General features: G+C 48.3%; 1 protein-coding gene across 1 annotated transcript; it reads left to right on the top strand.

Moving 5' to 3' along the window:
* Window positions 1-10076: 10076 nt before the first annotated feature.
* On the top strand, window positions 10077-12098 carry LOC136350125 (uncharacterized protein PF3D7_1120000-like). The gene has a single exon (XM_066301642.1). It carries the CDS (start codon window positions 10077-10079, stop codon window positions 12096-12098), a length of 2022 nt encoding a protein of 673 aa, XP_066157739.1.
* Window positions 12099-21873: the final 9775 nt, after the last annotated feature.

Raw genomic sequence — 21873 nt, 5'->3', positions numbered from 1 at the left:
CGTTGGTCTCAGGCTCGATTTCTTTATCAGATTCTCGTTGCGGGTGCTTTTCGCTGCTTCCTGTTTTGGTTGTAGTGAACTTTTGGTAGTGTTTTCTTAATCGTGCAATTCGATTTTTTTTTTTTTTAACACTTTTTCAAAATATCCTACCGACTGCGCCAGTTAAGTTTGAGGTTCAGCCAAACTATTTTTTAAAAATTTATTTTACAGGAAACAACACAAAATGTAACTAACAATACGGTTACAAAAATTATGATTCCTAAATCTACGTTTTTCCCTATTTATATTAAAATATATGCTGACCATGCATAAGGCTTCCAGAACATTATGAACTTAATATTAAATCGCAATTAGGGGTAATACGTTTTCTAATCGCAAATTCTAGATGGTAGTAAACACTACGCAGTTTCTTATTATTTAATTATTAAGCAAATTGTTGTGATATAACTTGCGCAGCACTCCCTAATATTTGCAACTCGTTGGACTTTCTTTATTTTTTCTCGATATCTTCTGTGTTTTAGGGCATCTCCCCAGATCTGGCAGCCGTACGTTATTATAGATGTTCCCACACTGTGCAGCAGTTTTTTCTTGCTTTGCCTTGGCCCATCGATGTTTGGCATCAATCTATTTAGGGCTCTTACTGTTGTTTCTGGGTCCCCGTGACGAGGCAGGAACCCCAACCGGTTAACGTGGAGAAGGAAGAGGAAGGGGGGTCCAAGAACTCACCGACCACCGGCTCCCTTAAGTCGCTAGCAACCGCTGACGACAGGGGAAGTGGGGGAAAGGGGAGGAAGGGGAGACCGAGAAAGGAGGACTAGGTGAGACACGGGTGAGTGGGTGTGAGCGAGCGTGTGTACGAGTGCGAGTGTGTGGAGTGTTAGGATCCAATGGCGGCGAACAGGGAATTACGGTGCCTACAGATCAACCTGGACAGGGGACGTCTCGCGATGGACCTCATGTTCCAGGTGATCAGGGAAAGGAACGTCGACGTGGTGCTCGGTCAAGAGCCCTGCCTGGCCGAAGGGAACTTAGTACGGGACAGCAGCGACGACGCCTTCATCTGGCTAGCGCCGGGTGTCAGGGTGAAATCGCTTCACCGTGACCGGGGGTTCGTGGCTGCGGAGCTGGACGGAATCACTCTCGTCTCCGCGTACTTCTCGCCGAATCGGAGCACCGACGATTTCACGTCGTGGCTCGATCGGCTGGGGGGTTACGTCAGAGGACGCGACAGCAGGAGGGTCCTCATCGCCGGGGACCTGAACGCAAAGAGTGCGAGGTTCGGTTCTGCGGTGGCGAATGCCTACGGACGGGTCCTGGAGGAGTTCCTGGACGCGGCAGAGCTCGTTCCCATCAACGTCGGGAACGAATGGACGTTCGGAAACAGGATAGGCAGGTCGCTGATCGACGTAACCATTGCGGGAACGTTTGTGAGTGACTGGGTGCGAGAATGGCGAGTCGAGGTGGGAATGGAGAGTGGTAGTGGCCACAGATACATCTCCTATCGCGTCAAGCGAGAAGGGATGGCATCTGGGAGCGAAGAAGTGAGAGTGAGAAAAGGTGGATGGATGACGAGCGCGAAGGGTCTGGAAAAAATGGGCCGGTACGTGAAGGAGCGAGACGGTCTGGGGATCGCGGAAACTCCCGAAGGAATAGTTCGGGAGATAAGCGATGCCTGTGACGAGTGCATGAGGAAGCGTGACAGTGGGAACGGGAGAACGAAACGAGCGGTGTACTGGTGGAGCGAAGAAATTGCAGAAAGAAGGAAAGCGTGCATCAGAGCGAGAAGACGATGGACGAGAGCGCGAGGAAGGGGGAATGAGATCGTTACGAGTGCAGAGGCCGAATACAAGAGAGAGCGCAAGGCCCTCAAGGAGTCCGTAAGGGACGCCAAGAGGGACGAGTGGAAGAAAGTGTGTGCCGAGCTGGAGACGGACGTCTGGGGACTCGGTTACAAAATAGTGACCGGGAAACTTGGCCGCTTTAAAAACGGTCCCTTGCCAGAAGCAGAGATGCGGAAGCAAGTGGACGCGCTGTTCCCGGAGAAGCCGCGGGTAACGTGGGAAAAGGTACAGGTGGGGCCGGATGACGTGCCTCGAGTTACGACTGAGGAGATCCGACAGGCCGTCGGGAGTCTCAAGAGCCGCAAGGCTCCGGGACTGGACGGGTTAACGAACGAGGTCTTGAAACTATATCTTGGGGCAGTGCCCCAGGGTATGGCAAGTTGCGTAAATCGCATCTTGACCTCGGGCGAGTACCCTAAAGTCTGGAAGAGGACTCGACTGGTGCTGGTGGAGAAACCGAAGCGTGACCCGGGGGCAGAGGTCTCGTACCGACCCATATGCCTGGTGGACGGACTCGGGAAAGTGGCGGAAAAGGTGGTCAAGACCAGATTGCTGGAAGAAGCGAAGGCTTTGCGTATGGTGAGTGAGAGTCAGTATGGGTTCGTCAAGGGCAAGAGCACTCTTGACGCCATGCAGGCCGTCATGCGGATAGTCGAGGGGATCAGGGGAAAAAGTTACACGCACGCGGGCTTCTGCGTCATGGTAACAATAGATGTAAAGAACGCCTTCAATACGGCGCCTTGGGATCTTATCGTCGACGTGATGAGAAGGGCCAAGGTGAGCGGGTACCTCTCGAACGTAGTTCAGTCGTACCTGCAAGATCGGTTTTTGGTGTTACCTGACGGGGAAGTTCGAGAGATGTCGTGTGGCGTTCCTCAAGGGTCCGTCCTGGGCCCCGTCTTGTGGAACCTCTACTACGACGGGATACTGACCGTCGAGTATCCGCGAGGAGTCACTCCGGTGGCTTACGCGGACGACTTGGCGTTGGTGGTCTCGGCGAAGGACGGGGTAACCCTAGAGGCGAGGACCAGGTGGGCCATGGAACTGGTCGCCGACACGTTCGAGCGCATGGGGCTTAGCATGGCTACGGAAAAAACCGAAGTGGTGCTGTTGGCCGGGCGAAGGAAAATAAGAAGCATGAGTCTGAGAGTGGACGACGTCTCGTACGAGACGAAGGAGTGCTTGAAGTACCTAGGGGTGTGGTTCGGCAGAAATGCTCGCTTCGGTGAGCACGTACGTCGGACCGCCGAAAAGGTAGGGAAAGTGATTGGGAAGCTCGAAGGCATTCTGCCTAGAGCGAGTGGATTAGCGTATGAAAGGAGGAGGTTGATGGTGATGGCGGCATCCTCGGTCATGCTGTACGCGGCTCCGGTCTGGCGAACAGAACTGGAGTACGGAAGGTACGCGGCCATACTGGAGAGAGCGAATCGTCTGCTCGCGCTCCGGGTGGCTAGCGCCTACAGGACGGCACCGACCGACGCGGTGCTGGCATTGGCCAAAATACCTCCAGTGAAAATCAGAGTGAAGGAAAGAAGTATGATGTGGGAAGGGGGAAAAAGTGGAGCGAAGGAATGGGCAATGAACGAGTGGGAGCGGGAATGGGAGAAGTACGAGGGTTGGATAAAGACCTTCGTACCCCGGATCCGCGACTGGTACGAGTGCGAATGGACGAAGAGCGGGTACATGTTGGCTCAGGTTTTCACCGGACACGGCGTGTTCGGGAAATACCTGAAGCGGATACGAGTGGAGAGAAGTAGTGAATGTTGGTTTTGTAACGAAAGGGAGGACACACCGGAGCACACGCTGTGGGAGTGTCCTGAATGGGAGGGCTATCGCGCCGAGGCAAGGGCGGGGGGACTCGACCTGAACCGAAGCACGATAGGGAACGAGCTGGTGGAAAGTAAGAGCAAGTGGGTAGCGTTTGAGGGCCTGATAGAGAAGATCTTGAGGGCCAAGATTGCAAAAGAGAACGAAAGGAAGAAGAGTGGGGTGCGGAACCGTGTCCGTACCTAGTCCGTGGGAGCGAGGAAGCCCTGAAGTAATACCGAAAGGTAGTCCCGGGGCAGAAGAGGGGGAGGTGGGTTTAGTGGGTAGGCGGGCGACGTAATGGTCGGTCGAATCCCACACTACCCGGTCGTGGACCAGGCCGGGTGTCTTAAGAAGATTCCCCCTCCTCGGAAAAAAAAAAAAAAAAAAAAAAAAAAAAAGGTTAGTTCAGGTTAGTTCAGGTCAGTTCAGGTTAGTTCAGGTTAGTTCAGGTTAGTTCAGGTTAGTTCAGGTTAGTTCAGGTTCCCTCCCGATGTGTCTCCACTTTGTCGTAGTGGGAGGGCTTGTACTCATCCAATGATCCCAAAGGCCATGCCGGCGGTAGCGTAGCTACTGGCGGGTCTTACCTTGCCGGACGGGTGGAGGGAGAGAATGAGGACTAAGAGAGGCACACAAACAGGAAGAATCATGAAGAGCAAACAAGTGGATCTTTCGTTACCTCCTCAGGGGTGCTCGGAGCCCCAGAGGACGGCGGGCGAGGTGCCGAAGCAGGCCTCGCTGACTGTCGAAATTCAACGACTGCCTTCAAAGGAAGGGTGCGCGATGGACCCCAAGGTCGCCACCCCGGTAAGTACTACTGGGAAGAGAGGAGGTACCAACACGGAAGTGCCGAATCTAAAAGAGAAGGGAAGAACGGGGAGGACTATCAAGCCGATGACGAGGGGAGAAAGCCTTCAAAACACTGGGACCAGGAGTGCGACGTGCGGAGACCGGGAGAAGGGATTTGCAACAAGCACAAAGGTCCAGAGGACGCCACCGAGAAGCAAAGACTACCAATATGAGGACGAGGAAAGTAGAGAAGTTAGAAATGCGTGCTTGAGAAAACTGAAGGAAACGATTGGGGAAATGAACGAACTAATCGACGAAGTTGCACTCCACGTATCAAGGAATGAAAAAACAAAAAAGGAAATTAAGGAAGTAGTACACAAGCTGAAAAGAAGGGTGGAAATACTTACCGACGAGGAGATGGCTTCGGTGATCGAGTCCTTGGATACTGGCGATGCTGGCCGTCCTGGCAGGGATCAAAGCACGCAGACTTCGGCGACGGAGCCTATAAGAAAAGTAAATGTATCAAGTGCAGGGGTACAAACAACATTAATAACGGAGGAGGAAGAACAAATGGATAGAAGGATAAGGAGTATAATGGAAAGTAACCCGGGAATAAAGGAATTACATGAGTTAACGAACATAGGATGGCCCCTGCACAGCTACACAAGGACCACAGTTGAGAAGGGTAGCATCCTAGAGCAAGAGGATAGGGACATAATTGTCATCTCCGATACTGGAGTCGAGACTAGTAAACTTCTTCAAGAACTGTGCGATTCAAATAACCAACTTGCGAGGCTGATCAAAGGAAAGAGCATGATTCCGAAGAAGCTGTACACACTGAAACAGTTAGACTCTCTTACTTGCGTCGACGATGAAGGGGACACAAGCAGGGACACGAGCAGATACGTGTTCATTGCGGGTGTTGAAGAAGAGAAAAAAGGCGAGGACAAAACAAATGACATAGTGGAAATACTTACCAAGGTCGGTAGGGCATGCGAAAGATACGGCAGGAATAAACTGGCAGTCGCAACCACGAGAGCAAGCACGACTGTTGGGGTCAGAAGACTCCTAGAATACATGCATAGGGATGTGGATAGGAGCACCGACATATGTGTTTTTGGAATTCCCACGAGGAAAGCGAGGACAGAAAGAGCCACGGAAGAAGGAGAGAATGTGGAAGCAGGGCGAGGGGAAGCTGAGGCCAGTAGCTGGGCCCTAGTAACTAAGAAAAACAAGGAAACAATCAAAATTAAATTAAACAGGGAACAGGGTAATTATGCTGAGATTGTTAAGATGTTAAAAAAGAACATCGACACAGATAAGTTGGGAATAAAAGTAAAAGGTATCAAGAAGACAAAAGAAGGCCACCTTGAAATAAACTACGTAGGAAACGAAGGGAACAGGAGCGCATTCAAAGAGGAATTGCAGGTGAATCTGGGACAGGACGGTAAAAGCGAGGTAGTAACTAGAAGGAAAACAATTTTTATCAAGGACATAGATGAATGTACGGAAGAATTAGACATCAGGGAAGCCATAGAGGAAGCGGTAGGGCCGGACATGGACAAGGACATAAAAATACGACTGTCACAGAAAGCGAATAGAGCAAATAAAAGGAGTGCCTTTGTACATTTAGAAATTGACGCCGCAAATACACTGGTTCGAAGAGGAAAAGTCAAGATAGGATGGTTAAATTGCAGGGTGGAAGAGGCGGATGCGCCTATCAGATGTTTCAAGTGTTCGGCATTCGGGCACTATGCAAACGATTGTAAAAGCAAGACAACAATGGAGGGTAAATGCTTAAATTGTTCGCAACAAGGACACGTGGCTAAGGATTGCACAAACGATCCGATGTGCTACCAATGCGATAAGGACAGGGACCACAAGGCCCGAAGTCTCACGTGCCCGATATATAGGGCCACCCTCGAACAATGGAGGAGGACACACCACAGGCAGTCGTCTAGGAAATAAAATGACAGGACAAAAGAACAAAACAAACGGAAACGGGAATTGTATAAAGGTGGTGCAATTAAATTTTAACCGATGCAAAGCGGCACACGAAGTTATGGAAAAATATACTGAAGAACACGGCGTAAACGTCATAATGGGATGCGAGCAAAACAAAAAGATGACCAACTTCACGGTAGAGGACGAAATCGGGGACTGCTTCATACATTTGATGAGCAATGAAAAAATCGAGGAGAAGTTCCAGGGTAAGGGGCTGGCAGGTATCGTACTTTCTAACATGGTAATGATCTCAGTATATTTTTCCCCTAACGGGAAGGAATCGGAATTTGACGAATTATTAAATGCTGTAAATATGTACATAAGGAAATTTAGGGGTAAGAAAATGATCATCGCCGGAGATTTAAATGCGAAAACCCCCGTGTTCGGGTCTCCGGTCCTGAACAAGAGAGGGGAATTGTTGGAAAATTTCATGGCCTCGGCAGAATTGGTGGCATTTAACGTGGGGAATAAGCCCACGTTCGCGAGAAAGAATGGAACATCCGTAATTGACGTCACGATGGGAAACGGAAAAGTCAAGGACGAAGTGAAAAATTGGAAAGTAGTAGAAGACGACGAAAACATGTCCGATCACAGGAGCGTCACTTACCAGATATCCATAGCAAAGGAGGACCGCGGGGTAAATGTCTCGGGGGAGTTGCGTAATAGAAGATGGTTACTGACGAAGGGTGCGGAGGAAGACTTCGATCGTGGAATACCGGGTTTGTTCGGGCAGTACGAGGGAGAAACAGCCGATATGGTAATGACAAAAATCACGGAATACTGCGACAGGAAGCTAAGACGCAAAGCAAGTAACAAACCACCATGCTATTGGTGGAACGAAGAAATAAGCGACGCGAGACGTGAATGTATACGTGCAAGGAGGAAGTTGAGCAGAGCCAGGTTCAAATCGACCGAGATGAACGGCACGGACGCGCTAAGGGAAGAATACAAGGACAGAAAGAGAGAGCTAAAAAGGGAAATTATAAAGAGCAAAGTAAAAAAGTGGATGGAATTGTGCGAGGATTTGGAAAATGATACGTGGGGCAGAGCCTATCAGATCGTGGCTAAGAAACTAAAAATCGGACCGCACAAATTAAATTCCGGTCAAACGATCCAGGAACAAATAAAGTCTTTGTTCCCGGTGAAGAAGAACATAACCTGGAAGAGGGAAAATACAAACGGTGCAGACATACCTGAGATCACGGCGGACGAGCTGGCGGCGGCGGTACGAACGACGAACAAGAAGAAGGCTCCCGGTCCGGACGGCATCTCGATGGACGTCCTGGGCAGAATAGTTAGAGGGCACCCCCGTTTCTTTCTGGACGTGTACAATACTTACCTGAAGAAGTGCGAATTCCCGAAGATCTGGAAGAGAGCGAAGCTGGTCCTCTTGGAAAAACCTAAGAAAAACAAAACGGACGTGACGAAGTATCGACCAATATGCTTGATCGACACGGCGGGGAAATTGTACGAGAAAATCATCGCCTCCAGAATCGCGGACGCCATGGACAGACGCGGATGCATTTCCGACACGCAATTCGGATTCAGGAAGAACAGGTCGACAGTGGACGCCATGGAAAGAGTCATGGCCATAGTGGAGGAAACGCAAGGGCGGATAGTTCAGAAGAGAGACCACTGGGTCATGGTCTGTCTCGACGTCAAGAACGCGTTTAATTCCGCACCGTGGGGCGGGATCGTGGAGGCGATGGAGAAATACGGATTCGATCAGTACCTAATAAACCTGATAAAGTCGTACCTAGGAGATAGAAAGGTAACTGCCGAGGACGGTACGTCTTTCGACATGAGCTGTGGCGTCCCACAAGGATCGGTACTTGGTCCGCTACTCTGGATTATCTACTACAACAGGGTCCTGGAGACTAGGGTGCCAAGATGGGTAAAGATGGTAGCGTACGCAGACGATCTGTCGATTTTGATCAAAGGCAAGGGGAGAGTAAATCTAGAGACAAGGACTCAAACGGCAGTGTGTAAGATAATAGGGGTTATCGAGGACATGGGGTTGGAGGTGGAAAGAAGCAAGACCGAGATGGTGATTTTGGACGGTAGGAGGACGCTCACAAATCTGAGCATTCGCATAGACGATGAGGTAATCGAGAGCGCCGAAAACGTGAAGCTACTGGGTGTGCAATTCGGCAGAAATTTGAGGTTTGGCACCCATGTTCGAACGCTAGTTGAGAAGGTGGGTAACAGCACCAACGCTCTCATGCGGATTATGCCCAGGATGGGAGGATGCTCGGTGGGGAGGCGCAGGATAATAGCCACGGCCGCCATTTCCACAATTTTGTACGGGTCCCCCGTGTGGGGAAAAGAAACGGAGAAGAAAACGTACTCGGCCAGGTTGGAGCGTTTGAACAGGAGATTGGCCATTGGCATAACGCAGGCGTATCGCACGACCTCGTCGACCGTGGTTACGGTGTTGGCGGGTATGCCCCCCATCGATCTGTTAGTCGAGGAACGAATCGAAATTCATCGGAAAGGAAGGGAGTTCGGTCAAGAGGCGAGATCTAAGCTGTACAAAAGATGGCAAGAAAGATGGGAGGATTACGAAGGACATGCCAGGACATTCGTTCGGGACGTGGAAAAATGGACGAAAAGGAAATTTGGTAACCTAACGTATCATAGCACGCAGGCGATAAGCGGACACGGGGTATTCTCCACGTACCTGAAGAGAATTAAGAAAACGAACGAAGACGAATGCTGGTTTTGCTGTGGTATCGATACGCCCGGCCACACAGTGTTTGACTGCCACAAGTTCAGAGAGATTAGAGAGAAAGCCGCGGCAAGCTGCGGAGTGGCGGAGATAAGTAGGGACAACGTAGCGGAACTGATGATGACGAACGAGGAAAGATGGAACGACATAAAAGAAATGCTGGAGGATATTATGGTAATAAAGGAAGAAGAGGAAAGGAAACGAGAACGCGAGGGAGACAATCAATCCTTGTCTCATCACAGGGATTGACGGAGACGGTTTGTGATCAATTATTACAAACCTTGCCACCCCCTCCCCGAAGCAATGCCTGGCGGCGGTCCCGGGGGGGATCCAGGGTGAAGAGGGGAGGTTTTTAGTGGGTAGGCGCCCCATTCTGGGGTGAATCCCACATAACCACTGCCGACAGAACATCAGGCAGTGGTACCTATGAAGGTTTTCCTCCCCTACACAAAAAAAAAAAAAAAAAAAAAAAAAAAAAAAAAAGGTTAGTTCAGGTTAGTTCAGGTTAGTTCAGGTTAGTTCAGGTTAGTTCAGGTTAGTTCAGGTTAGTTCAGGTTAGTTCAGGTTAGTTCAGGTTAGTTCAGGTTAGTTCAGGTTAGTTCAGGTTAGTTCAGGTTAGTTCAGGTTAGTTCAGGTTAGTTCAGGTTAGTTCAGGTTAGTTCAGGTTAGTTCAGGTTAGTTCAGGTTAGTTCAGGTTCCCGTGTGGGGTTGCTAGTCCCCCATCGGGCGCCTCCCCAGGTGGCGGATAGGGGGATGCCTCCCAGATATGGGAGGTACCGGCGAGTGAGCCGGGGCGGACCAAAACTAGCAGGGGAGGGGGGAACGGGTGGACCGGGCTCGTAATGATGGGGAACACAACCGATCTAGGAGGGTGGCGCCGAACAAAGACCACAAAAAAAAATTAAATGATGACGACACGGCAGCAGAAGGAAGATGTTACGGCGCAAAGGACGGAAACCTTAGTGCCGGTCGGAGAGGCGGGTGAGCGAGAGGGCCCCCACCGACCGTTATCCAGTGACCTCTCAGCATCTCAGGTGAGGAATCAGGCCGAGATGTCGAGTACAGCTACTGAAACGATGGAAGAGAGGAGAAGAGAGGAAGTCAAAGAACTGGGTACCCCGACGATAGCACAAAGAGTGAAAAAGCTGTCAACGGTGGTGTCACCTTCGGAGTATTTCACTCCCGGAAAGACGCCATCGAAAGAAGTTTCAAAAAACATTACGTTTTTGGACTTTACATGGGACGAAACTGAACATAAATCGGTAAAAAGGAAAAGGGTGGAGGAACACAGTATAAAAAGTATAGACGATTCGGCGGAAATTAAACTAAAACGAAAATTAAAAAATTTACTTACAAGACAAGAAAAAGAAATAAAACACTTAAGAAAGGTAACAAGAGAAAATCAAAATACAAAAAAAGAAATAAAGGAAATAGCGGAGAATTTGAACAGCATTAACAGTGGAATTATGACGGCGGAGATGCAAAACATAATGTTTTTAGAAGTAAGAGAAGAAGTGAAGGAAAAAGTTGAGAAAAAAGTGGAAACGGCTAGTGTTGGAACACAAACGGAGAGCGAAGCAGAGGGGCAGGTGGAAGAAAGAGTACTTAGTGAGATCGGCGAAATAAATAATTTGGAAGAATTTTTAAAAGTGGAACGGATGAAATGGAATGAACACTTGTTTACATGTACGGAAATAAAAGTGGGTAACCCGTTGGAGACAGATACAAAAACGGTGAAGGTAGTGTGGGTAGAGCCGGGAGATCCTGAAATGAAAAGAAGTGTACAATCTCTATACGTAAAAAGATTCCCAGATATTATGGATTTTGATGACAGCTTTGAAGTGATAGAACAAACACTAAGACGGAAATCGGGGCAACAAAATGATAGACCGGACCAGAAAATAATAAAAATAAAAAGTGAACACTCGGATACAGAAATATGGAATTACTTAAAGAAAATTAGGGATGAAACTGAGGGAGATCAAGAAGTGGCATTACATCATCTGGAAGATATGTCGATCAAGAAGCTTGCAAAGATGGTGGAGGTTAACTTCAGGGGTAGCGGATGTAAGGTAACCATATATACTACAGAAGGAAAAAGGAAAAGAGAGATGGAAAACGTGCACAAAGTTAAACAGGGGAGATCTTACGCGCTAATAGTAAATAATACAGAAGAACAATTTAAAGAGACATTAAAAACAATAAAAGAACAATTGGTTCATTTACCGGAAAAAGAGGCCATTAAGGGTATTAGGAAAACTAGAGATGGAAAGCTATTAATAACAATGGAGAGAGACGGTAAAGCATTGGATGCGATAAAAAAAGAGGTACAGAAGGGTACAAAATTAAATATTAGAGAAAGCGGAGAACGTACGAAAAGGAGTAGTATACACATTAGGGGAATGGAAGCAACGACGACAAAAGAAGAAGTACATATGGCAATTATGGAGCGGTTAAATATGGAAGATGATAAAACAAGTGAGATAAAGGTGGGAGAACTAAGACCAAACGCATACGGCACGCAAGCAGTGACGGTGAACATGAAAGAAGAAGATGTTAAAAAATTAATGAAAAACAAGGAAATCAGAATAGGACTAGTAAAATGTGCAGCGGAAGAACATGTTAAGGTGAATAGGTGTTTTGTATGTGGATCATACGAACATATACAGGAGGAATGTAAAGAGGATAAAACAAAAAAGACATGTTTCAAGTGTGGGAAAAGCGGTCACATTTATAGAGAATGTAGTGCCGAAGAAAGTTGTCTTTCGTGCAAAACAGTGGGTCATGCGGCGGGATCAGGCAAATGCCCGGTCTTTAGAAGAGCTCTAATAAATGTGAAAAAAGTAGGAAGGCAAAAGTCGAGACAAAGAAGTAGAGAGGAAGATCCAAGAAGAGACAAGGAGGAGATGGAAAAACAGAAAGAAAACTAATAAATAATGAAACCAATGAAACCAACAAATAATTCTAGGGAGAAAGGGGAACTAAAAGTAGCACAATTAAATATGAATAAAAGTAGGGCGGTACACGAAATGATGAGTAAATATATTGAAGAAGAAAAGATAGATATTGTACTAGGACAAGAACCAAACGATAATTACGTGATAAGAGGAAAATACTTCTGTGATAAAAGATGTGATAGCTGTTTATATATACATAATAATTTAGATATAGTGTCAGTAATTGAAGAGGAGGGATTTGTTGCGGTGGAGTTGGAGGACATGGTGGTTTTATCATGTTACTTCTCTCCAAATAGGGATTTAGATGAGTTTAAAATATTTATGGGAAACTTGGACATAAAAATAAAGATGTTTAACAAAAAAGGGTGTATTATGGCAGGTGACTTAAATGCAATGACTCCGGCAATCGGCTCAAAAAGAACAAACCCTAGGGGAAAAATACTAGAAGAGTTTACTGCAGAAAATGGATTGGAGGTATTGAATAAAGGGGAGACACCAACATTCAGGGGAGCTATGGGGGAGTCAGTAATAGATTTTACCCTGGCTACCCAGAAGATGACTAGGAAAATAACGCACTGGCGAGTGGAGGAAGAAATGGAAAATTTAAGTGACCACTGTACAATTAGTTTCACTATAAGACGAGATTGCGAAAGGGAGAAATACCGGGTAAACGAAAGCAAACATAGATGGAGAGTGACAGGAGAAGGCCTAGTAACCTTAAAAAAAAATATAAAGTTAAAAGTTGGTGGCGAGACGAAATGCGAACCAGAGAAATTAGCAAAATGTATTACGGACGAGTGCAATAATTGTTTTAATAGAGGCAGAAAAGAAGGAATCGAATTGAAACCGGTCTATTGGTGGAATGAAAGTATAGCGAACCAAAGAAGGGAATGCGTTGCAGTAAAGAGAGAAATAATACGTGCAAATAGGGGAAATGACGAGGGGAAGAAAGTCGAATTAAGAAATATGTACAAAATGGAAAGAAAGAAACTCAAGAAGGAAATTAAAAAAAGTAAAAATGAAAATTGGAGGGATCTGTGTGATGAATTGGAAAGCGATGTATGGGGTAAGGCATATCAAATACTGATGAAAAGAATGAAAACAAAAAATGGAGCAAGGATAACGAAACAAGAATTAGAATACCAAATTAAAAAGCTGTTCCCAGAACAGAACAAAATAGAAATATTAAAAAAAGAAGGGGAACCGAAAGGAAATCCAATTACCAAAGAGGAATTCGAACAGGCAACGAAACAGTTGAAAAGTAAGAAAGCGCCCGGACCGGACGGCATAACGCCGGAAGTTATTAAAGCGTGCGCCGAAAGCGTGCCGGAGACAATGATAGGAATGTACAACTTGATGTTGGAAAGGGAGGAATTTCACGATGAATGGAAGACTGCAAGGCTGGTGATGTTGGAAAAGCCAAAAAAGGACGAAAGAAGCGGGAGGGCATTTAGACCTATATGCATCGTAAACGGGCTGGGAAAGCTGGCGGAAATTTTGATAAATAACAGAATAAAAATAGACATAGAGAAAAAAAAGATGTTACACAGACAACAGTATGGATTTCGAAAGGGTTTATCGACAATAAATGCTTTGGAAAATGTGTTACGAATACAAGAACAAATAAAGAAAAAGGCAGTTAAAAATAGAGAAGTGTGTGTTATGGTTACCTTGGATATAGAAAATGCTTTTAATTCAATCGGATGGCATAGGATTATTAAAGCTTTGGAACGAAAAGGGGTAGAACGGTATTTAGTAAATATAATAGTGTCATACTTGGAGGGAAGAAAAATAGTGGACGAAAATGGAAAATTGTATAGTTTGTCATGTGGGGTGCCACAGGGGTCGGTGTTGGGTCCGACACTTTGGAACCTCACATACGATGAGATAATAGAAACTCGGGTAGATAAGGGGGTGGAATTGATCGCGTACGCCGACGACTTAGCTGTTGTGGTATCGGCAAAGAGTGGAGAGATTTTGGAAAGGAAAGCTGGTTACAACGTGAACAGAATTATTGGAAAAATAGAAGAAATGGGTCTGAAGGTGGCAAAAACTAAAACAGAGATGGTGTTGATAGAAGGAAGGCGGAAAGTAAGAAAATGTGATATTCGATTGGGGGAAGCAACGGTAACGAGCGTTAAGAGTATGAAATATCTGGGAGTGTGGCTGGATAAAGACTTAAGAATGACGGAACACATACAAAAAGTTACAGAAAAAGCACAAAATAAGATAAGCGTGTTATCGAGACTAATGACAAAGAACGGAGGACCAAAGACAAAGAAAAGAAAATTAATCGCAAGTACGGTTACATCGGCTATCCTATACGGAGCACCGATATGGGCGAGGGCTCTGAAATTCGGAAAATGCAAAACACAACTGGAGAGGGTAAATAGAAGATTGGCATTGGCAATAACTATGGCATATAGAACAACGGCAACAGAGGCGGTAACAGCATTGGCGGGAATGGCCCCAATGGACGTTCTGGTGGAAAAAAGAATGGAGATATATAGCAAGGGACCACAGATAGAGAGAGAAGCAACAGATGAAATGTATAGAAAATGGCAAGAAAGGTGGAACAACTACAGGGGATGGACAAGTAACTTCGTGGTGGACGTTAGGAAGTGGTCAGAAAGAGATTTTGGAAGCCTGGACTATTTTACGGTACAGGCAATGACTGGACATGGAGTTTTTGGAGTATATCTGAAGCGAATAGGAAAAGCAGGGCAGGATAAATGCTGGTTTTGTGAAGAAAAAGATACAGCAGAGCATACGTTGTTCAAATGTAGGGAATTCAGAGCGAGCAGAGAGATAGCAGAGAAGGAATGCGGCGAACGATTAACGGTGGAAAATATAGGGAAGATAATGATTAGAAGCGAGACGGATTGGAATATTGTGACGGATATGCTGAGAAATATTATGAAGAAGAAAGATGAAGAAGAGAAACGTAGAGAAAAAGAAGAGAAATGGACACGCGAGAGGGACAGAGAAGAGAGAGAGCAGTGAAGAAAAGGAAAAACAAACAACACTGAAGAAATGCCCGAAAGGGCGGTTCCAGTGAAGAGGCGGAGTTTTTTAGTGGGTATTATTACTATAGAGTCCCACACAACCCGGTTGGCCAAACAACACAACCGGGCGTGCGTAAATGCATTTTTCTCCGCCAAAAAAAAAAAAAAAAAAAAAAAAAAAAGGTTAGTTCAGGTTAGTTCAGGTTAGTTCAGGTTAGTTCAGGTTAGTTCAGGTTAGTTCAGGTTAGTTCAGGTTAGTTCAGGTTAGTTCAGGTTAGTTCAGGTTAGTTCAGGTTAGTTCAGGTTAGTTCAGGTTAGTTCAGGTTAGTTCAGGTTAGTTCAGGTTAGTTCAGGTTAGTTCAGGTTAGTTCAGGTTCCCCCCCGCGGTGTCTCCACCTTGTCGTGGTGGGGGGGCTTACGTCTGCTGACTCCTCTGCCTCTTCCGGCCGGGTAAAAACCCGGCTGGAGGGGGCGGAGGGGAGTAGACGGACTAAGAGAGACACAAATGGGGAATGATGATGAGTAAACCAATAGATAGTGTACCCCAGGCGGGTGATAATCCCGCCGCCGGTTCCGACCGGGTTAAAGCCCCGGTGGCCGGCGCTGGCCCCATGGATTCTGGGGGGGGCCAAGTTTACTCGAGGATGCTAAGGGGTGTAATACTGGAGAGGTGTTTGTCTGAGCCCGCTGGGATGAGTCCGGAAAAGGAGGGTGTTAAAAAGAAAAGGAAAATATTGGATACGTCGATTGGACCGAATGAAGGGGAAGAGCCGTATAAGAAAAAAGAAAGTGTGGAAATGTTCATTTTATCAGAAGCGATTGAAAGGGTTAAGGGGTTGATTGAAGATCTAGCAAACAAAATTGAAAAAAATACTCATAGGGACATTAAAGAAATTAGTAGACTTTTGGGGAAGCAAAAAAAATGTATTTAATAGAGATATACTTAAAGATTGGATAGAAAAGAATAAATACGAAAAAGCGGAGAAAATGTACTATGATGCTGACGTTCAAACTGGAGCAATTGGAACTGTTGAAATAGGAACTCAAACGAACAAAGAAGGGGATATAGAAAAAATAGAGGGGATTAATAATTATAAAGAGTTTGAAGAAATAGAGGGAAATAATTGGCTAGATTCGGCATATGTAAATACGGAAGTTAAAATTGGGGATCCTTTAAATAGCAAGATGTCTACGGTAAAGGTGGTGATGGTGGAAAGTGGGGATATTAGTATGGAGAAAGGGATGCAAGCGGCTTATAAGAGAAGGTATCCGGAACTGATGGAGTGTGAGGAAGGTTATGAGGTGGTTGAACAACTTCATAACTTTAAGTCTGGGGCGGGGGTGAAACAGCTGAGGCAGAAGATTGTAAGAATAGTATTAACAGAGAGGGAAGAGGAATTATGGGACAATTTGAAGAAGCTTAAAGAAGAGACTGTTGATGACGAGTGGGTGGCAATTCATGAAATTGAGAGTATGGATACTGTGAAGCTGAGGAAAATGGTGGAGGCGGTGTTTGTTGATGGAACGACAAGGGTCATGATATATACAGACGGAAGGGAGGAAGAGGAGATAAATAGAAGAAGAAAAAGGAAAAGTTACGCTCTGGTTGTGGAAAGAAAAAGTGGAGAACTATTAGAGACGACGGTGAATAGAATAAAAATGTCAATAAAAAATAAAACGGGAAATAAAGAAATTAATGGCTTAAGAACAACAAAAGAAGGAAAAATTCTGGTTACTATGGGACATGAGGAAGAATATGTAAATGAAATAAAGGATGCGATTCAAAAGGAACTGGTGACGAAGGTAACAGTTATGGGACCTAATAGAAAGAGAGTCGCTATACACATAAGAGGGATGGAGATAACAACCTGGAGAGATGAGGTAAAACAGGCGATAATGGAAAGAGTGAAGGGACTGAGTGAGGGAGATTTCTCGCTGGGGGATATGAGAGGGAATAGATGGGATACGCAGGCGATCACGGTGGTAATGAAGGAAAAGGATGCAGAGGAACTGATGAGAGACCCACACATTAGGATTGGATATGTGAGGTGTAGGATGGAAAGGAGACTGGAGATAAATAGATGCTATAGGTGTTGGGGATTTGAACATGTTGCCAAGGACTGTACGGGAAAGGATCGATCAAGGTGCTGCTTTGTGTGTGGACAGGAGGGACATAAAGGACAGGAGTGTGAAGGGGAGGACACGTGTAGTATTTGTGATGTAAAGGGGCATAGGACAGGGACTGGAAGATGCGAGGCATTCAGGAGAGCTTTAGGAAGGGCAAGAGAGGAGGAAAGGAGGAAACGATTGGCTGGCCCGCCGTTTGACGGCGGGGGGTAGCCAATAGAAATACCACCCCCCCCCTGAAGTAATACTTAACGGTGGTTCCGGGGGGGACTCAGGGTGAAGAGAGGAGGGTTTTAGTGGGTAGGCGTCCCACTTAGGGACGAATCCCACATAACCCGGTCGCACGAACATCAGACCGGGTACCTATGAAGGTTTCCCTCCTCTATAAAAAAAAAAAAAAAAAAAAAAAAAAAAAAAAAAAAAAAAAAAAAAAAAGGTTAGTTCAGGTTAGTTCAGGTTAGTTCAGGTTAGTTCAGGTTAGTTCAGGTTAGTTCAGGTTAGTTCAGGTTAGTTCAGGTTAGTTCAGGTTAGTTCAGGTTAGTTCAGGTTAGTTCAGGTTAGTTCAGGTTAGTTCAGGTTAGTTCAGGTTAGTTCAGGTTAGTTCAGGTTCGGAAGGTACGCGGCCATACTGGAGAGAGCGAATCGTCTGCTCGCGCTCCGGGTGGCTAGCGCCTACAGGACGGCACCGACCGATGCGGTGCTGGCATTGGCCAAGATACCTCCGGTGAAAATCAGAGTGAAGGAGAGAAGTATGATGTGGGAAGGAAAAAGTGGAGCGAAGGAATGGGTAATGACCGAGTGGGAGCGGGACTGGGAGAAGTACGAGGGTTGGATAAAGACCTTCGTACCCCGGATCCGCGACTGGTACGAGTGCGAATGGACGAAGAGCGGGTACATGTTGGCTCAGGTTTTCACCGGACACGGCGTGTTCGGGAAATACCTGAAGCGTATACGAGTGGAGAGAAGTAGTGAATGTTGGTTTTGTAACGAAAGGGAGGACACACCGGAGCACACGCTGTGGGAGTGTCCTGAATGGGAGGGCTATCGCGCCGAGGCAAGGGCGGGGGGACTCGACCTGAACCGAAGCACGATAGGGAACGAGCTGGTGGAAAGTAAGAGCAAGTGGGTAGCGTTTGAGGGCCTGATAGAGAAGATCTTGAGGGCCAAGATTGCAAAAGAGAATGAGAGGAAGAAGAGTGGGGTGCGGAACCGTGTCCGTACCTAGTCTGGAGGGGAAAAGGACGCCCTGATGTAATGCCGAGAGGCGGTTCCGGGGCAGAAGAGGGGAGGTGGGTTTAGTGGGTAGGCGGGCGACGTAATGGTCGGTCGAATCCCACACTACCCGGTCGTGGACCAGGCCGGGTGTCTTAAGAAGATTCCCCCTCCTCGGAAAAAAAAAAAAAAAAAAAAAAAAAAAAAAAAGGTTAGTTCAGGTTAGTTCAGGTTAGTTCAGGTTAGTTCAGGTTAGTTCAGGTTAGTTCAGGTTAGTTCAGGTTAGTTCAGGTTAGTTCAGGTTAGTTCAGGTTAGTTCAGGTTAGTTCAGGTTAGTTCAGGTTAGTTCAGGTTAGTTCAGGTTAGTTCAGGTTCCTGTGGGTTGAGTAACCTATCAGGCGCGTCCCCCGGGTGGCGGATAGGGGAACGGCCAATGCTCCTTGCGGGGCTTTGGTTAGTGGAAGTGATAAGTGATGGCTGCAAAGTAAAATTTGCAAGTCCGGAACGAAAACTTCTGCCGTGGACCAGCTCAGTATATCGTAAACATCTGATGTGCTTCGGTGAAATGGCAGGAATGTTGTTTTACCGGGGCTGCTTTGGGTGAGCGGGGATCTTTTCAAGATCACGTGGTGAGGCCACTATAAACACCTTCCAATTCCCATGGTGTGGTGCGCGTCTAAGGGATGCAAGGCTGGGGGGAAGTCCAGCTCCGAGCGGCCCCGTAAAGATTCACCTTGTGAATTCAGACTTGGCGAGTCTGCGGAACTTTAGCTGAAATTGTACTTACCTACCAAAGTGCAGCTTCTCCCAACTTAACCCTAATCCTCGCAAACTTCCGCTCTTCGGAGATTCCTTAATCGTCCTATCCAAAGATCATACCGTAAACATCCGACTGGTACTGATGGGGGCTGCAGGGATGGGGTCATCATCGGGGCGAATCGGGTGAGCGGGGGCCCCCCTGGGGGCCGGGTGGTGAGGCCACTCTAAATACCTTCCAAATCCTAAGGTGGGGTGCGCGCCGAAGGGATGCATGGCTGGATGGAAGTCCGGTTCCTAGCGGCCCCGTTAGGGTTCACCCTCATCCAGTGAACATAGGTGTGGCGAGCCTACGGATACCTAAGCTGGAATTGCGCCGAGTCCCAAGTGCAGTTTGTCCAATAACCTTATCCTTGATGAATTCCGACTCTACGGAGTGTCCTTGAAATTATCCAGAATCCTGAAAGAACCCATCCTGATATCCTGTGCTTACCCAAAGACTAACCTGGATGGAAGAGAAGAGGGGAGAGAAATTGAAAAAAAAAAAATGAATATGAGTGACTTGAAAAATGAGTTACCCCAGGCGGGTGATAATCCCGCCGTTGGCTCCGACCGGGTGAAAGCCCCGGTGACCAACGCTGGCCCCAAGGATTCTGGGGAGGGCCACAGCCACTTGGGACGGGGAGAGACGTCCGTCCAAACGGAGGAGGGATCAGGGAGAGGTGGGTTCGCGAGGAGCGAGAAGCTCCTGCGGACGCCGCCTATGAAGGCGCAGCAGGTGAGTGAGGGGGTTGAGGGGGCGATGGAAGAGAAGCTCTCCGACGCCTCTCAGGAAGAGGTGACCCATCTCGCGACTACCCCCCAGGGGGGGAAACGGGGGAGGGCACAGGAGAGCTTCTCTCCCATGGCCGATCGTAGGGACTTGGAGGAGAAGGTGGAGAACCTGTATCGGGTTGTTAAGAGCCTACGGAAACCGAAGGAGGAGCTCTTGGACGCTGTAATGGCGGTCAAGAGTGCCCTGCGTACGGTTAAACGTAGGGAAAATATGGAAGAGGAACGGGAAAGGGAGCGGGAGAAGCTTCTCGAAGAGGTAAGGGAGCTGCGGAAGCAGCTGGTGAGGGTCCAAGGGGGGCGTAAGGGAGGGCTGGAGACAGCCACCTGTGCCACTCAAACGGACACGGCGGAGGAAAGGCGCACGGAGGAGCAGCGGGAAAGGATCCGCAGTCTCGTCGCTTCCGGGGAGCTGATGGAGGCTCTTCGTGAAAGGTGGGAGGCGGCCCTGTTCCAACGGACGGAGGTAGCCTACGGGGACCCCATGTCGGAGGGGTACCGGAGCGACCTGGGGGTGATAGTGGGGGAGGAGGACAGTCCGCTCAAAAAGCGAGTGCTGGCCGGGCTTCCCGAGCTGGCTGAACTGGGGGGCGAGCACGAGGCGGGGACGACCCCCTTCCTTGTGCAGACCTGCCGGTTGCGCAAGGGGGGGAGGACGGAGACGCTCGAGCGCTTCGTCTTTTTCCACCAGATGGGTGGGGACATGGGTCCGGAAGCGGTCTTCGGAGCGCTGAAGGAGCTCGTGGGAACTGCCCAGAGGGAGGGAAGGACGAGGGTGCTCGTCCCCCAGGTTCCGGGATCCGATCCCGGAAAACTCAGGAAGCTGGGGGAGCTTGCTGCCGAGGGAACTAACTTAAAAATTTGTTTCTATTGGCAGGAAGAAAAGGAGAACGCGCAAGGAGCGGGCAAGAGGGAAGAGGAAGGGGTGATCTTCGTGGCGAGGGAGGAAGGTACCTCCTACTTGGATGCCCTCAAAAAGGTGAGGCAAGTGGTTGCCAGGGGCGGCCAAGAGATGAAGGTCAGCACCGTCAGGGAGACGAAGAAGGGGGAGATGCTCCTGACGGTGCCGAAAGGAGGACAGAGCGGGCAACTGCGGGAGTTGCTGGCAAAGGAACTGGGTCCAAACAGGGTGAGAGGGGGTACAGGGAGGTCGGCGGCCTTCCAAGTGCACGGCCTGGACGCAGTCGCCACCGAGGATGAAGTGGTAGGGGCGGTGGCAACCGCGGCTGGAGTGGAGAAAGTGTGGCTAAGGCTGCTCAGTCTCCGGCCCAGCTTCGGAAGCTGCCAAACCGCCACGCTTCTGGTGGAGGGCGAGGCGGTCAGACGGGTGAGGAGGGTCACCGAGGTGCAGGTAGGCATCTCCAGGTGTCGTCTGAAGGAGCGGCGGGAAACCGATCGCTGCTTCAGATGTTGGGAAAGGGGCCATAGGGCAAGCGAGTGCAAGGGAGAGGACCGCTCGCGACTGTGCGCGAGGTGCGCGCAGGGAGGCCACAAGGCCGCGACCTGCCGCACGCAGCGGTACTGTCCTCTATGCAAAGAGGGGGGGCATAGTGCCGGGGGACCGGGGTGCGGAACACCCAAAGCCAGGGAGGAACCCAAGGTGGGGGGCAAGGCCGTAGGCGAGGGGCAACCTAAGGCTACGGACGAGCGCGAGGCTAAGGGAGGACCGGAGGCCGAGAGGGAGGTCGTAAAGGGGGGAAAACCCAGCGCTAGCGGTGAGCCCAAAGCCAAGGGGAAACCCAGGGCTGGGGGCGAGCCCAAAGCCGGGGAGAGACTCCTGACCATTCCCTTGGTCCCCGTGACAAGGCAAGATCCCG

This window comes from Euwallacea fornicatus, unplaced genomic scaffold, assembly GCF_040115645.1.
Source record: "Euwallacea fornicatus isolate EFF26 unplaced genomic scaffold, ASM4011564v1 scaffold_116, whole genome shotgun sequence".
Lineage (NCBI taxonomy): Eukaryota > Metazoa > Arthropoda > Insecta > Coleoptera > Curculionidae > Euwallacea > Euwallacea fornicatus.
This window is presented reverse-complemented; position numbering and strand designations above follow the sequence as displayed.

Excerpts from the sequence above, each read along its gene's own strand:
- LOC136350125 (XM_066301642.1), top strand. The coding sequence starts at position 10,077 with ATGACGACACGGCAGCAGAAGGAAGATGTTACGGCGCAAAGGACGGAA.